The sequence below is a fragment of the Eublepharis macularius genome, chromosome 10, assembly GCF_028583425.1.
Source record: "Eublepharis macularius isolate TG4126 chromosome 10, MPM_Emac_v1.0, whole genome shotgun sequence".
NCBI classification, from domain to species: domain Eukaryota; kingdom Metazoa; phylum Chordata; class Lepidosauria; order Squamata; family Eublepharidae; genus Eublepharis; species Eublepharis macularius.
In genome coordinates this window covers 52,099,168-52,114,306 of record NC_072799.1, presented here as the reverse complement: position 1 = coordinate 52,114,306, position 15,139 = coordinate 52,099,168, and the positions used below count along the sequence as shown (strand labels likewise).

General features: G+C 43.1%; 1 protein-coding gene across 3 annotated transcripts in view; it reads left to right on the top strand.

The window, feature by feature from the left end:
* Positions 1-15,139, top strand: part of INPP4B (inositol polyphosphate-4-phosphatase type II B) — a 428,879-nt gene that overhangs the window by 307,468 nt on the left and 106,272 nt on the right. For all 3 annotated transcript variants that reach the window (XM_054990215.1, XM_054990214.1, XM_054990216.1), the window contains one exon: positions 9,628-9,775. In XM_054990215.1, coding sequence (XP_054846190.1) covers positions 9,628-9,775 — 148 coding nt within the window. The remainder of the gene's footprint in view (positions 1-9,627; positions 9,776-15,139) is intronic.

Here is a 15,139-nt window from a genome sequence, read left to right as displayed (position 1 = left end):
AGGAGGGACCAGGTCCCCAAGATTGAGCAGAGAGACAGAGGAGATTTTCCAATGGGTGGAGTCGCATCTCCTGTCCATAAAGGCAGTGCATCTAGCGGGGAAACAGAACATAGTGGCAGACTGGCTGAGCCGAAATTCAGTGGACCAAGCAGAGTGGAGACTGCATGACCAAGTATTCAGACAGATATGCTGGAGATGGGGGACGCCAGAAGTGGATCTATTCGCGACGGCATCGAACAGGCAGGTCACAAAGTTCTTCGCCAGGTGGGAGGAAAAGGCAGCCATCGGAACCGATGCCTTAAGCGAGGACTGGCCTCGTGCCCTGCTTTATGCTTTTCCACCGGTCAGCATTCTCAGCAGAGTGGTACAGAAGATCGTGGAACAAGAGGCGGAGGTGATCTTGGTGGCCCCTTACTGGCCACGGAGACCGTGGTTTCAAGAGGTCATGAGACTATCGACGACAGACCCATGGGAACTGCCCCACAGGTCGGACCTACTGAAACAAGGAGATATACTACACCCAGACCCGACGTCATTAAGACTGACAGCTTGGCGGTTGAGTTCGACCAACTGAAGAGGTGTGGCTACGCCGAGGAGGTGATAAAGACCATGTTGGCCTCCAGGAAGGACTCAACTAACAAGAGCTATGACAGGACTTGGCAGGTGTTCTCCAGTTGGTGCATGGAACGGAAACGTACTGCTCTGACTGCGTCCATCAAGGACATTTTGCTTTTCTTACAAGAGGGGTTGGATAAGGGGCTAAGCACTAGTACCCTGAAGAGACAACTGGCAGCCATCTCAGCTGTGAGGGGATCTAGGAAAGGGGGCTCCCTAAATAAACACCCTCACATAAGACGTTTTATACGGGGAACTATGCTCTTAAATCCTCCACAAGTACATAGGTTCCCTACCTGGAATCTGAATGTAGTGCTTTCTGCACTTACGAAGGAACCGTTTGAGCCCATGGCGCTCTGTCACCTTAGAGAGCTCACTCTAAAGACCATTTTTCTAGTGGGACTAACGTCCGCTAGAAGGGTATCGGAGATACGGGCCCTGTCTGTGAATAGGGAACTTTGTGTTTTCCATGCTGACAGGGTGGTCCTGAGGCCCGATCCGACCTTTATTCCAAAGGTGAACTCCGAGTTTCACAGGGGTGAGGACATAGTGTTGCCTTCTTTTTGTCCTAATCCTACTCATAGCAAGGAGAGGGAGTGGCATAAATTGGATGTTCGGAGGGCCCTGAGCTATTACATTGACAGGACTAAGACTAGCCGTAAGGTGGAGAACTTGTTCGTTTCCTTTAGGAGGAGTTCTTTAGGGGAACAAGTATCGACTGCAACCCTGAGTAGATGGATCCGGGACTGTATTGTTCTGGCCTATATGACTAGTAAAAGGTCCCCTCCCGAGGGGATTACTGCCCATTCAGTAAGGGGAGCTGCTGCGTCAGCGGCATATAGGGCTTTTCCAACTCTGGAAAAGATATGCAAAGCGGCTACCTGGAAATCGGTGCACACTTTCACCAAACACTACAAGGTAGACCAGGTGGCCTCAGCAGAAGCGGCCTTTGGGAGGAGAGTGCTACAGCACGTCCTGGAGGCCTAGAGTAGGAAATTACCCACCCGGTAGTTCACTGCTGGACGTATGTCCCACGAGTCTGACTGACCCACTCCTGGACCAATGGGAGAATGGAAGATTTGTGTTCACTCACCGTGAAGCTTCCTTTCTCCGTGGTCCAGGAGTGGGTCAGTCAATACCCACCCAGTAGTTGTTAGATTGGGAGGGGGTATCCTAACGGATGTAGTTGGATAGTTTGGTTAGGAAGTTTTTGGTCAAGTTTATACATGTTATCAGTATGTTATGAGCAGGTTACAAGATGGAAGGTGGCTTCTGTGGTGTACTGCATGGAGATAATGGGCTTGGAAAAGAACTGGAGGTCCAGGGAAGAGCCCCTCCTACCTGGAATTGCAAAGCCAATCCGACCCTGCACCAGAGGAGGAGCTACTTCCCACGAGTCTGACTGACCCACTCCTGGACCACGGAGAAAGGAAGCTTCACGGTGAGTGAACACAAATCTTCCATTCATGGGCCCCAGGACCATGCGGACTAATAGCCCATGTGAGCCAAGGAGCTGCCATGAAGGAGGACAAAGGTGACAATTTGTTCTTTCTTCTGCAAGTGCCAGTTCTGCTAACACAAAAGGCAGGAGGCAATTTTACATCATTCTCTCCTCTGAATGCAACTCACCAACTAGTGCAGGTCTTCTGTGGGTGCCATGATTCCAGGAATCAACTTTCCCAGTGTTACAAAGGACTACTAGGGAGGCAAACATGGGAAAGATCTGTAACTACCAGCACTTCCTTTTGATGGATCATTTGATCCAGCCATAAATCATTTATTTATAGTCATGTCTATTGGGTAGAATAATCTTACAATATTACCCTATTTTCCCTGACCTGGATAGCCCAGGTGAGCCTGATCTCATCAGATTTCAGAAACTAAGCAGTGTTGACCTTGGTTGGTAATTGGATATGAGACCTCAATGAAGACCAAGGTTGCACAGGCAGGCAATAACAAACCATCTCTGTTAGTCTTTTGCCTTGAAAATCTATCAGGGGTTGCCATAAGTCAGCTATGACTTCAGGGCACTCTCTACCACAACTCTGTGATTTTATGAAATTCTGTTTATCCAAAATTATGTTAAATGTTGCTCAGTTCATTGAATATGAATTTATAACAATGATAATAGTTTTATACATGAATATAACTCTATAAACAAGTACTTTTTTTACCTAATCAGATCAGATCCCAAAACTTGTAGGGATATGCCAGATACTTAATTCAGGCTCAAATTTGATTAATGGGTTTTGTATTCTTGAATATAGTAATGGCATATGACAGATTTTGGTATTTAATTTAGAGGATGTTCCCATTAGTCTCATGTGTATTTTTTTTGTCTCCAAGTCCCAACCAATGAGCAGTTTTCTGCCAACAGTGTCTTGGCAGAGACCTGTTGGATGTCATAAGTAAGGTACAATAAACAATATTCTATACAGACACCCCTGGGGGAATTATTTCCCTTTCTGTCCTCTTTCCTTTAAAAGGAGAAATAGAAAATATTCAGACAGATGCACAGGAGAGATGTGCTCTGATAGAATAATAATCCTGTATTCAGATTAGGGTGAGGCTTCCCATGCAAGTTTACAATGAGTTAACAAGTCATGCTGGAAGTTGAGTTATGTTCCATAATGATATCCTTTACAAATAATGACAGGTAGTTAAGATCAATATAGATTAAGCTGCTGAGAAAAGTGTTAATTTGTAGTAATATTCATATGCAGCACCAATGCAATGCTATATTTGTGAAGAAAGTATTTCAACTGATGGTTACAGATTGTCTCTGAATAGTTGTTCCCATTTCCTCTTGCCAGCTGCTTCTGTCATTCTAAAACCTCCCTTCAGGGAGGATAAAAAGTCATGCAATACATAATGCAAGAGTTTGGTGGGCAGAGTGCCACTTGGAAGCCATTGCTTTATATTTCTAGCTGGTTAACAGGGTTGTTATTACTGTGCTGTTTGAGTAACAGTGAACAAATGGGGAAACACTGAAGTCTTGGACAGGCTCTGCTCATTCAAATCCAAATTTTTAAAAAGAAGTATTCAAAATCTTAAATAAAATGAGAAAAAATCTATAGCATATTCAAAAATAATAAATATGGACTTCAACCTCACTGACTATGGTTGAAGACACAACACTTGGACAGTAATAATCTCCAAATTGGTTAGAGGGTCAGAGTGAATCTGGGGGAATCATTGTTCAGATCCCCACTATGCCATGGAAGCTTGTTGGTTGACCTTCGGCCATCAGAGACTCTCAGTCTAACCTACCTCATAGGGTTGTTGTAGTGTTGACATCCCCCAGTGCCCAAACCGGAGGATGGTGGGTTGTGGGGGGGGGATGAGCAGGGGAAACTTACCATGCGCACATGTGTACACCGGAGCCTTCATTGTTGCACTGGGAATGACATCATTCCCAGCGCAACAAGGAAGGGAAGGCCGTTGCGGACAGCAAGTATTTTTAATTAAAATTGGCTGATTTTAAGCAAAAATACCCCCAGCGGGGGCCTTCCCTTTTTGTTGCACTGAGAACAGCATCATTCCCGGTGTGACAAGGAAGGCTCCAGAGCATGCAGGAGCACGCTGTGGAGCTCCTGTTGCCATTCCATGCACCTTTCCCGCCACCACCCAGGTAGGAGGCAGTGGGGGACAGGGGCTGGGAGCAGGGGATCCCTAGGTTGTTGTGAAGATAAACCTGGGACCCCTAGGTGGTTGTGAGGATAAAATGGAGGAGTGGAGAATGATACAATCTGTTTTGGAACCTGTTGTGGAGAAAGGTGGGGTGTAAGTAAAGTAAATAAATATCCAGAATATCATCACATCAACTAGGTCTTTGAACTTAAGCTGACATAAATCTCAGCTAGGGTTGCCATTCCCCCGCCCGGGGAGGGGGATCTTCCGATCCCAACCTTTCCCCCCTGAGCCCACTTACTTGACTGGTGGGGGGCACACTCCCTGAGGCGGCACCCCAGGCGGCATGCCATGCCCCTGGGTGGGGGATGCGCTCCCGCACCCACAGCAGCTGATTCGAGGCAAACGATGGCGACACTGGTGAAAGCAGGCTGCAGTGGTGAGAGTGGGCAGCGGCAACCATGACAGCAAGAGCAGCCCTGGAGGAGAGAGTGGCCCTGGCGGCCCCAGCAGCAAGAGCAGCCCCAGCAGCCCTGGCAGCGAGAGTGGGCCATGGTGGCCCTGGCAGCGAGAGCGGGCCATGGTGGCCCCGGCAGCGAGAATGCAGGGGCGACAAGAGCAGCACTGGTGGCCCTAGTAATGAGAGCGGGCCCCGACAGCCCCGGTGGTGAGAGCGGCCCTGGCAGCAAGGACAAGGGTGCCCTTTGACTCAGGGGTGCCCTTTGACCAATGCGATGATGTCACTTCCTGGAGTGATGTCATCATGCACGCTAGGAGCACCCACGTGCTATGTGCGCACATGAAGAAGAAAACCCAGTGTAAGTACCAGGTCCCAGTCTCGTGCCATGGGACTCCAGGAACCTGGAAATCTCCCATCAAGGCAGTCCAGGTACCTGGCAACCCTAATCTCAGCTTCCTAAGAGACATAAACATACAGATTCCATGGTTTGGGGAGGGAGCAAGGGAGGTGATAAGCAGAAAAGTGAAGGGTGGTGTAGTCAGTCAGGGAAAAGGAAGGCCTTTGTTACAGAGCAGCAGGGACAGTTTGTTTGAACTTGAATGTTTGCCAGTGGTTCTGCTAGTTCCATAATAATTCATTTTTTTTGAATGCCTTAAGGTTAAACTTCAGTTTCTCCTAGAAAAGAAAAATACCTGTCTCAAGTTTATCTTATAGTGATCCTATTTTAAATCTTGCAGTCATGAAAATTTAATGGTTTGTGGCAGGGCTCTTGTGAATCAGAAGACATAGGGAGAGGAGGCCGGATCTCATCATCACTATTCTGAACCTCAGAGACTTGCATAAAATGTGACAGTGAAGCTTGGCCCATGTCCCAGTATATCTCAGTAGTTATCATAGTAAATTGGGAATCTCTCCAGTGAAGTAAATTGCTTAACATAAATGACTACGTGAGCGGAAATCAGCCTTTCTAATATTAGACATACCAAAATGTTTCAGCTGTCCCAGTAAAAATGTAAGCCACTTTGATGAAATCCAAATTGGCCTGAATTAGGCCAGTTCGGATCTCTAATTCAAGTTTGGAACATGTTTATAAAACAGTTATGTGAATATAGGGCCGATTCCAGATGGCCAGAAATTGCGGTTTTTCTGCGGAAATAATCGCTTACCAGCCATGCGTTCACTTTCGTCTCCATCCGCTTTGTCTCACAGCGTGTCGTGCCGTCCCGCTTCCAGATGTTCGCACGGCCAACTGAGATACCCGGGATTGGTTGTTTCCTCCCTGTCACAGTTGACGTCGGGGGCCTTCATTGGTTCGCAGTTCGGTTTTTTTTAAAAAAAATTTTTTTACGTGTTTTGCGCAAATGCGCAAACGCGCAGGTATGCGAATATGCAGCGTCGACTTTTGTGCGCTTTTGTGCGTTTGTGCGCATTTGCGCAGTTCGATGTGCGCAAACGTGCGACTGCGCAAATGGCGCCCGTTTTTTTAAAAAAAATTAAGGGAATATTGTTGCCGGCCGGCTGGCAAAGGAAGGAGGGAAAGGGGAGGGCCTCTCCGCGGCGACGAAGCGTCCAGAAGTGTGCAAACCCGCAATACCGCGTTCACACCGTCCGCTTATAGAGCGCAACTGAGCGCCATGGACCGCAGGTAAGCCGGGATGGGAAATTGCGGGTTTTTACGAGTGAGGTCGCTGAAAAAGCAAAAGCACTCGCTCTATTTGTGCCCATCTGGAATCGGCCTAGATCTCTCTCAGCCAGCAATCTTTCTTGCAAATACAAAAAAAGGTAACATCCTTAACAGGATTACAAACCTCCGTGTGTGGCCTGATTTCCTGGAATTATAACTGATGTGCAGATGACAGAGATCAGTTCCCCTGGAGAAAATGGCAGCTTTAGAAGGTGGACTCTGTGGTATTATACCCCACTCAGATCCTTCACTGCCCTCCCCAGTCTCCACCTCAAATATCCAGGAATGTCCAGATGTGGAGTTGGCAACCCTAATGGTCAATGCCAGTGACCTGAGATAAAGGCTGGTGTTCTGATTTCTTTTTTAGAAGACCTTAGCAGTTGATAAACAGAAGGTTTTCCTACCTATTTTAAAGAGGCAGTTTTTTTTGCCAGAGGAAGGTCTTTGCAATGCTTAAAAGTTTGCATGCTTTTATCGGTTCTAGTGCAGTTGAAAGGCCTGTTTGATCCTTCAGATCTTTAAAGATCCGTAATATCATATTTAAAATTAAGTAGAAACTTAACTAGGGTCTTTTATCACAAGCTTGTTTTAGCTGTTGCCTTTCAGTAACAAAAGATCAAATAAGGCCAAATCAACTCTTGAACAAAGGCAAATTCATATTTAATTTTGCTGCAATGATATGCCAGTGGGATTCAGATACACATCTGAGTATTTATAGCCCTGAGACACAGAAAGCGTATTGCTAAGGATACATGTGTATCTAGGTTTTCTGGTTCTACAGAAGGTCAGTTATTCATTGCTTCTTTCTTTTAAAAACATTTCAGCTAAAATCATAGTCATTCTTAGTTTTTCTCTTTAAATACACAATTGATTAGACCATTGTTCATACTGGAAGCTATTAGTGAGATCTCTGTTACATTCAAAGTACCCTAGAAAAAAGGTGCATTGTCAGTAGAGATGGGCATGAAATGGGAAAAAATGAAACAAGCATTTCATGTTTTGTCGCATTCCATGAATCACAGATCACGAACTTTCATGAAATTGTCCCATTTTGCGAAACGATTCATTAGTTTCGTGATTTGTCAGAACCCAGGGCGCTTCAATGGACCCCTTCATACTCAGAGTTTCCAAACTCACAGGGAGACTTCAGCAGGCTCTCCTCCACTTACCCTCACCTAATAAGCCAGCAAGAACAAATGCTTAAATAAGAATATAAGCAAAGAAAATTAAAGGGAAAAAAGGTGTAGACCTCAGTCAAGCTAGGCCCCAGAGCCAGGCAATGCCATGAGACTGGGTTTGGGTGGGGTGGAGGAAAGAAGGCACCCTCACCCAACGACCTTCCCAGCAAGGCCAAGAGCTGAAAATAAGAAAGAGGCTTTTCAGTCTGTTTTAAAGAAGCAGCAAATCCAGCCAAAAGCTCCCAATTCTACTTTCTCACTCCAAATCCCAGCAACAGGTCCTCCCTCTCCCTCTGTCTACTGGAACTGAAAAGCACAAGGCAGAGAGCTGTGTCTTATATAAGAAACGTTCACATAGAGCAGAACAGGAGCTCTCTGGTTGGCAAACAGACCTGCCTAACAGGGTTTGGAGGGATGAGATTGGTGTTCCCATGGCTACAGAAGGTCCATCTCCTCAGTTGCTTAGTGAATTAACCCCCCCCCCCCCCGTTCCTCGCTGTATAGGGCAGAATGGAAGCTCTTCAGTTGGCAGAGAGAGCTGCCTACCAAGGTTATGTGGGCTAAGATTGAGGTTTCCAATGGCAACAAAAGGTCTGCAGACATTCTGGGCCTATGTTGCCTAGGGAATCAATGGATCGGCGCCAGCCTGTCTGGCATCATGAATCATTCATGAATCAAACGAATCGGCCCCAAATGTGAATTTCATGAAAACTGCAGCCCCACGAAATGAGTTTCGCAAAACACAAATCGGCCCGATTCATCACAAAATTTGATTCTTATTTTGATTCGTGGCCATGTCTAATTGTCCACCATTGAAAGCAGTATCCAGAAATAGCAAAAATAACAGTTATTTACAAGAGAATATATGGGAAAATAGTATAGAAATATACATGCTGTACAGTACAGAATGATTGATTTATGCAGTGAGAACACTTTAGTCCTTCCTTAGTCTGTGGGCCCTACTGTTTCAGTGTCAAGGAAGGTAGCAAAACTACTTTATGCTTTTTCTGAAAGGTGTATGCCTATATATTATATTTTGATGTGATAACCCATTTTGATTGGTAGCTTAAGCTTTTTACCATTTTTATCAAATTTTACTGGATAATAAGTAACTTTGTGTTTCTGCAAATAAACATCTTTTAGTTTTGTGAGTTCAGGAATATGCATATGTTTTTATTTACAAACGTTACATTGTCATTTCACAAATGCGAACATTTATTATTTTATACAACCTATTTTTAATGTTTATCATCACTGTAATAATCTTTTGAGAACACAAGTACAATTCTACAGTCCACATCTGTGAAAGTAAGCCTGTAGAACAAATGTGAATAGCCTGGGCCATAAGTGATCACATGTGCCAACATGTTATGATTTTGTAGTTGCTATTGTAGTAGTTCTTATTGTTCTTTAAAACTAAGTAGTGTATTTAGATACCATTTGTTTGAATCAAAGAGTTTCAATTAAAAGTATTTTTCACTGAATAGTTTTGACTGTCTAATATTAAATTACATAATCTTAGAAGTTTTTGTACCCTTTGCTCAATGATTCTTCCTTCCAAAGGAAAAAAGATAGCAATATGTAGGAAAAATAAAATATGTTGTTATCTTTTGTATATATTTTAAGTTCTGGTTTTAAATTGTTTTAACAATGTATTCATGTGTCATTTTAATGGCTTTTAAAATGATATTTTGATTTGTATGTTTTAAACTGTTAGCCGCCTTAGAGGTCCTGTAAAGGCAGAAAAGCTGGGTAAAAGTACTGTAATTTAATTTCTTATTATTCATTTATTATTAATTCATTAATTACATTTTTCACTTGCAGAAGTGTGAACAGGTATGTTTACTCATCTTTTCCTCTTTCTCCAGGATCCTCAAATGCAACACATGGACAAAATGAGCAAACCTTCCCCGACAATCTCCTCAATGTGCTTCACTGCTTTCAGCATTTTTTATCTCAGCCTGGCTCCAATAATCCAGTGCTGGAAGTTTGATAATTAATCTATATGCCTTTTAATGCAACTTCTAATACTGATTAATAATGCTGATGTTTTTTTTCAGGACAGGGTATGGACCAATGTAGGGAAGAGTTTGAACTGCATTATTGCAATGGTAGATAGATTGCTTGAAAAAGACAACATACCCAGCATCACTAAGGAAGAGGAAAGTGGTCCTGCACCAGCAGAACATGTGACACCTCCTATAAGTGGTAAGAAACATATTTTTGTAGCATTGATAGAAGGAAGAAGTAGCAATGAAGTGATATAGGAGGTGAGCCAATGGATGAAAGTGCTGATGATGTGGTTTTTCACACTTCTGGCCTTGAACGTTGGAAGACTATTGATCAAATAGCATCTCTGTTGTGAAGGCAAGAATTGCTTCCAATACTCCCCCCCCCCCCATACTACATGAAAATCTCTTTGAAGGAACAGTGTTCTGCTTTGAAGTTTCTGACACATTTTAATCTGCTTTAGGCCTTCCCTGGAAATACCATTCCATAGAAGAGTCAAGTGCACACCCTTAATCCTTACCATGTTCATACAGAAGTAAGAACAAGGCCGTTGTCAGATATGTCCTTCACAGAAATTGTATGCTGTTTTCAAAAGTAAAATATTAGTTCTGCTTATATATATGCACTATTTAAAGATCGAGGTCACATTCCTGGAGCATCTCACAAGTGGTAACCACTTTGAAAAGCTTTCACAGTACATATAAAAAAATTCTCAAAATTTCAAGGAAAAGGTTTCTAAGAGGATTGGCCTCTTGTAAATCATTACTACTACCAATTGTTTAACTGTAAGGGTGAAACTACACAAGAATTTTTTAACCATTTAGAAACCCTGTTTGGCTCCGGACCACAGCACAGGGTCAGGGGCAGGGGGGAGGAATGGTTTCTGCTTTCTCCCACATGTCATTTGCCAGAGCCAAAATGCCCCCGGGTAAATTTATTTCCCCCTTTTTGCAGCTGCACATGCACAGTGTACTGGACCCAACTATACTTTGGCCCTAAGTATGTCCTAATGAGGTTGTGATAGAAAAGGCCTTGTGGAAGAAGCAGTTTGGGGGATTCAGATTCTTAATCAGAAGCAAGCCTTTACTAATGGAAATTAAAGAGCCTGCAACATAAAGCTGAGAACCTGGAAAAGAAATTAAAGGACTGATAGCACATGATCTAGTGAGAAGTGAGCTGAGAGAAAAATAAAGGGAACTTGCATAATAGCAGACCGGCTTAGCTTTGGTATTGAGTACATAGAATAGGTGGATTGGGTGCCAAGTTTAAGGTCCCAACCTCTGCTATCCTCCAGTTAAAGGACCTCAGTTAGCCAGTGTTGGGAAACACCATCTTCTAGAGACCCTAGAGCTTCTGCCAGGTGGAGCAAACAGTAGTGATCTAGGTGGACCAATGAGGTCTGGATCCAAAACAAGGCCAGCAAAATGAAGCTGGCAGAGGGGGACTTGCCTGCCTCTTCCTTCTGCTGCAGCCCACTTGAGCCACCTGATACTGTGCTCCTGTGGTCAAGAGGTCATCACTAACAGGGTGTGTGTGAGGAATGATGTCGGTTTCTATAGTGGAAGGGGGGAAAGTTGCTGAAAATCATCCTCCTCTCCAGAAGTGCAAGCATGGCACCTTTGGATCCAGCCCAGCATAGGACAGCTTCATATGCCTATATGAAATAGGAAGAGTAAGTAAAGGATTAAAAGCAAGTCAACCTTTAAATATAAGAACTAGGAAGCGTAACTTTGTACAGAATGCAGATGGTGTTGTCATAACTGTGACTGCAGGCTTAATTAGCAAAGTGGGCATAGGCAAAAAAAAAAACCCATGCCAGTGAGCTACATAAGGAAGAAGTTGACAGGCAAGAAAACCAAAAGGAAAGTGAACAAGAATAACTGATTGCTAAATATTTGTCTAAAGGAAATCTCTGTAGTTTGCAATTGCCTCAGAAATTGCATGCATTTATATGGCACTCTAAGAAGATGCAACAAACTATCTTGCTTTTCTGTAATAACTATCAGTGAGCAAGAAGCACCAGGTACTCTCCTGGATAGTTTTGATGGAGGGGAGAATGAGGCCAGGGCCTCCAAGATACACTAGGAGAATGAAAATATTACTTTACCTTTGGAATATGGAGGCCTCAGAGCATGTCTAATACAATCTGAAGGAACTCTTCCAGGTCACACCCTGCTCTCATCTAGTTTGCCCCCCTCCCCCAATGTTGAAAGGTAGTGATATTGGTGCTTTCTTAGCTGTTAAAGGCCCCCACAGATTGTGGTAAACAAAGCAAGGCCAGGGATGACACAGGACTTTTTATGTATTCCAGAATAGGGCCTAGAACTTACAAGAAAGTAAGAGCCCAGGGCCTGTTCTGGATGTGCTCTACCCCAATTAGAGGTCTTAATCCCAACTTGGGTTTCAGTTAGGATGGAACTCAATCCCCTCCTTAGTTACAACTTTTTATTGATAAGATCATATTTTAAATACTAATAGCCAAGTGGCCCTCACCTGAGAATACTTAAATCTGGTGATTGGAGCCATGAACAGAGAAGACGGATCTTCCTACACTCCTGAAAAAAATGCCCCAGCTTTGCAGAAAAATATGAAATAAAAAAATACATCAAGAGGTTAAAAATCCGAAAATGATTTTTTAAAAGTTATTTTAAACTAAATTGCTTCATTTAATTATTGCTAATTGCATAGTGATATGTAATCAGCTGATCCCGGTTTTCAGAAGTTTGATTCAAATAGTTAAATACATACTATGAAAGGAACACTTTAAAGGAGCTGCAATGAACTAGCAGGTATGATAAAAATGCCAAGCGATACGGTTTAATCAAAGAGGAGGCTGAGAAATGGATAGTTAGATTCCTAGGACTTGTTTCAAAGATTTTTTAGTGATTTCTAAAGCTTATAAATTTACTAACCAGTATTACTCATGTCATTTGATTCATTGATGTCATTGATTCATTTCAAATGTGATGCTGGAGGAGAGTTCTGCGGATACCATGGACAGGCAAAAAGACAAATAAGTGGGTGCTAGATCAAATCAAGCCTGAATTCTCCCTAGAAGCTAAAATAACAAAACTAAGGCTTTCGTACTTTGGTCATATTATGAGAAGACAAAATTCTCAGGAAAAGTCAATAATGCTAGGAAAAGTAGAAGGCAGTAGGAAAAGAGGAAGACCTAAAACGAGATGTCTTGACTCAATAAAAGAAGCAACGTTCTCCAGTTTGCAAGATCTGAGCAAGTCTGTTAATAATAGGATGTTTTGGAGATCTGTTATTCATAGGGTCACCATAGGTCAGAGGAGACTTGACGGCACATTACACACACAGACACATTATTCATGTACTAATGGTAATAAAAGGGAACAACAGCAAATGGTACTACAAACATGTAAATCTATTGCGAATGCTCCTTACCAATACTCAAGTTCTTCACTGATTTCCAGCTCAGATTGCCAGCCTCCCAACCCATTCTCCCATAACCACTCAACTGATTGGTGGTGAAGAAATGGCAAGAAACGGGGACTTACCAGCTGCAGGGCACACTCACCAGTGACATAATGACATTGCCAATGACATGCTGATGTCAGTTCTTGTAAGCCCAGAAATAATGTCATCATGTCACCTGGTGAAGCCCTAGTATTTAGGTAAAAACCATAGAGTTTTTTTGCCACAATACTAGAGTGGTTCTGGTGGGCTGGCATCATGATAATGTCACTTCATGATGTGACACCAATGCATCACCAGAAATTTCATTACGTTGCTGGCAATTGAAGCCCACAGCCAGGAACTCCTATCCCCTGGGGGACCTGGCAAACTTATTTCCAGTTATTTTCTAGACACAATTCAAATTACTGTTTCTTACCATTAAAACCCTAAATTTAAATACTTCTTAGAGGTTATGGGATAGGGATTGGGAGAACCCATTTAGAATAGTTTAGAATAGTTCTAAGCTCCTTTTGCTAAGTAACAGTTAAAGTAGTTAGCTTAGGCTGATAACTGTCTTGCTTAGCCTAAGCACGACAGTTACGGATTGTTACTATTATACCTTATTTAATTCTCATTAAATTATAGAAAAAGATGAAGGGGAGGGATTTGTGGGAGGGGGAGGGAAAGTGGGGTGGGGTAATTTTTTTCTCCTATTCAGTATCTCATAATTATTCTTCTATTTATCTAAAATTAAAATGAATAAACATATAAATAACAAAAAGGGGACAAAATATTATTGAAGAGAAAATAGGAGAAGGTTTATCTGGGTTTGGGGAGGGGACTCTACCTTCCCAAGAAGTCTTGCTGTACGATTATTTCTCTATGTTTATAAAATAGATGTTGACATAGTTACACTTCTGCCCTCTCTCAATATAACTTGTAGTCATACCCATAAATTCTTATTAATAATTAATTTTCAATATTTTGGCAGTAGTGATATTTATTATTAACATTGTAATAGATAGGGTTGCTCATTAATGTATTAGTAAACATGAAAAAAACCCACCCTAAATGGTCTTATACCAGGATATATCAAGGACAGGCCCTGTTAGGCTGTGCCAGAATGCTCTGTTCCTTGGAACATTCCTTGGAACAGCAGTGTAGAGGCAGAAACAAGTTTTTCACTTCTGGTCTTTCTGTGGGAGTCAGTTCCCTTCCTGTCAGTTCCATTCCTGCCTCATCAGGGAGAGCAGCTTCAACTAGGTGCTGCCTTGCCTTTCAGCCTTTTTTTTCTTTTTTCAGCCTTACTGTTCCTTTTCTTACTTCAGCCATTTTTCTCTCTCTTTCTCCCCTGCTTGACATTTTTCCTTTCCCCACAATCTGCTAAACACCTCAGAGGAAGCTCTTTTTCTTGCCTTTGGCCGCAGCAGCCATTCTCTGCAGAGCTGTATCTCAGCAAAGCACTTTTCTGTCTCTCTCATCCTTTCTCTTGACACACAACATGGAGGCACAAGGAGGAGATGGCTTTCTTTCAGAAGGGGAGTTGGCATCCCCACTTACCGCGATTCCCAGCAATGTACCCGGTGAAACGAGCTCTAACCATGTGGAAGCCGCAGCTGTGGCTGATTCCATCACAAGGAAGTTGGAGTCTCTAAAGTGCACCAAGAAAAGGCACCATTCCTCCCTGAGCAAAGGAAATGTGGCAGCCATTTCTGGCCTCACTGAAGCTGGCGATCTTGTCAACAGACCGGGAGATGGCTGCAGAGTGGTTTTCCCATATCCAAAAGTTGCACCCCACATCTGGATGCATGACCCAGCAAGAGCCATCCAAACAGTCTGGTAAAGTGTCAAATGAAGGTCTACTCATGAGTAATACAATTGGGTCAGACACTGCAATGCTATGCCTCGATTTCCTTAACTTGATTACATAAACTATTGGAATGCCAGTGTTTGTCAGTGCGCTGAGGGAAGAGACAGGTTTCCCTGTCCCTTCCAACCCTCCCCCCCCCCACAGGGTTCTGTAAAAGGGGACATTTCATACAGAGGGAATCCTAACTGGCCTACTAAGGAAGCTAAAGAGGAAACCTATACCAGGAAAAAAGAATAAGAGACAGTGATATCTCTCAAGGAGAATCTGAA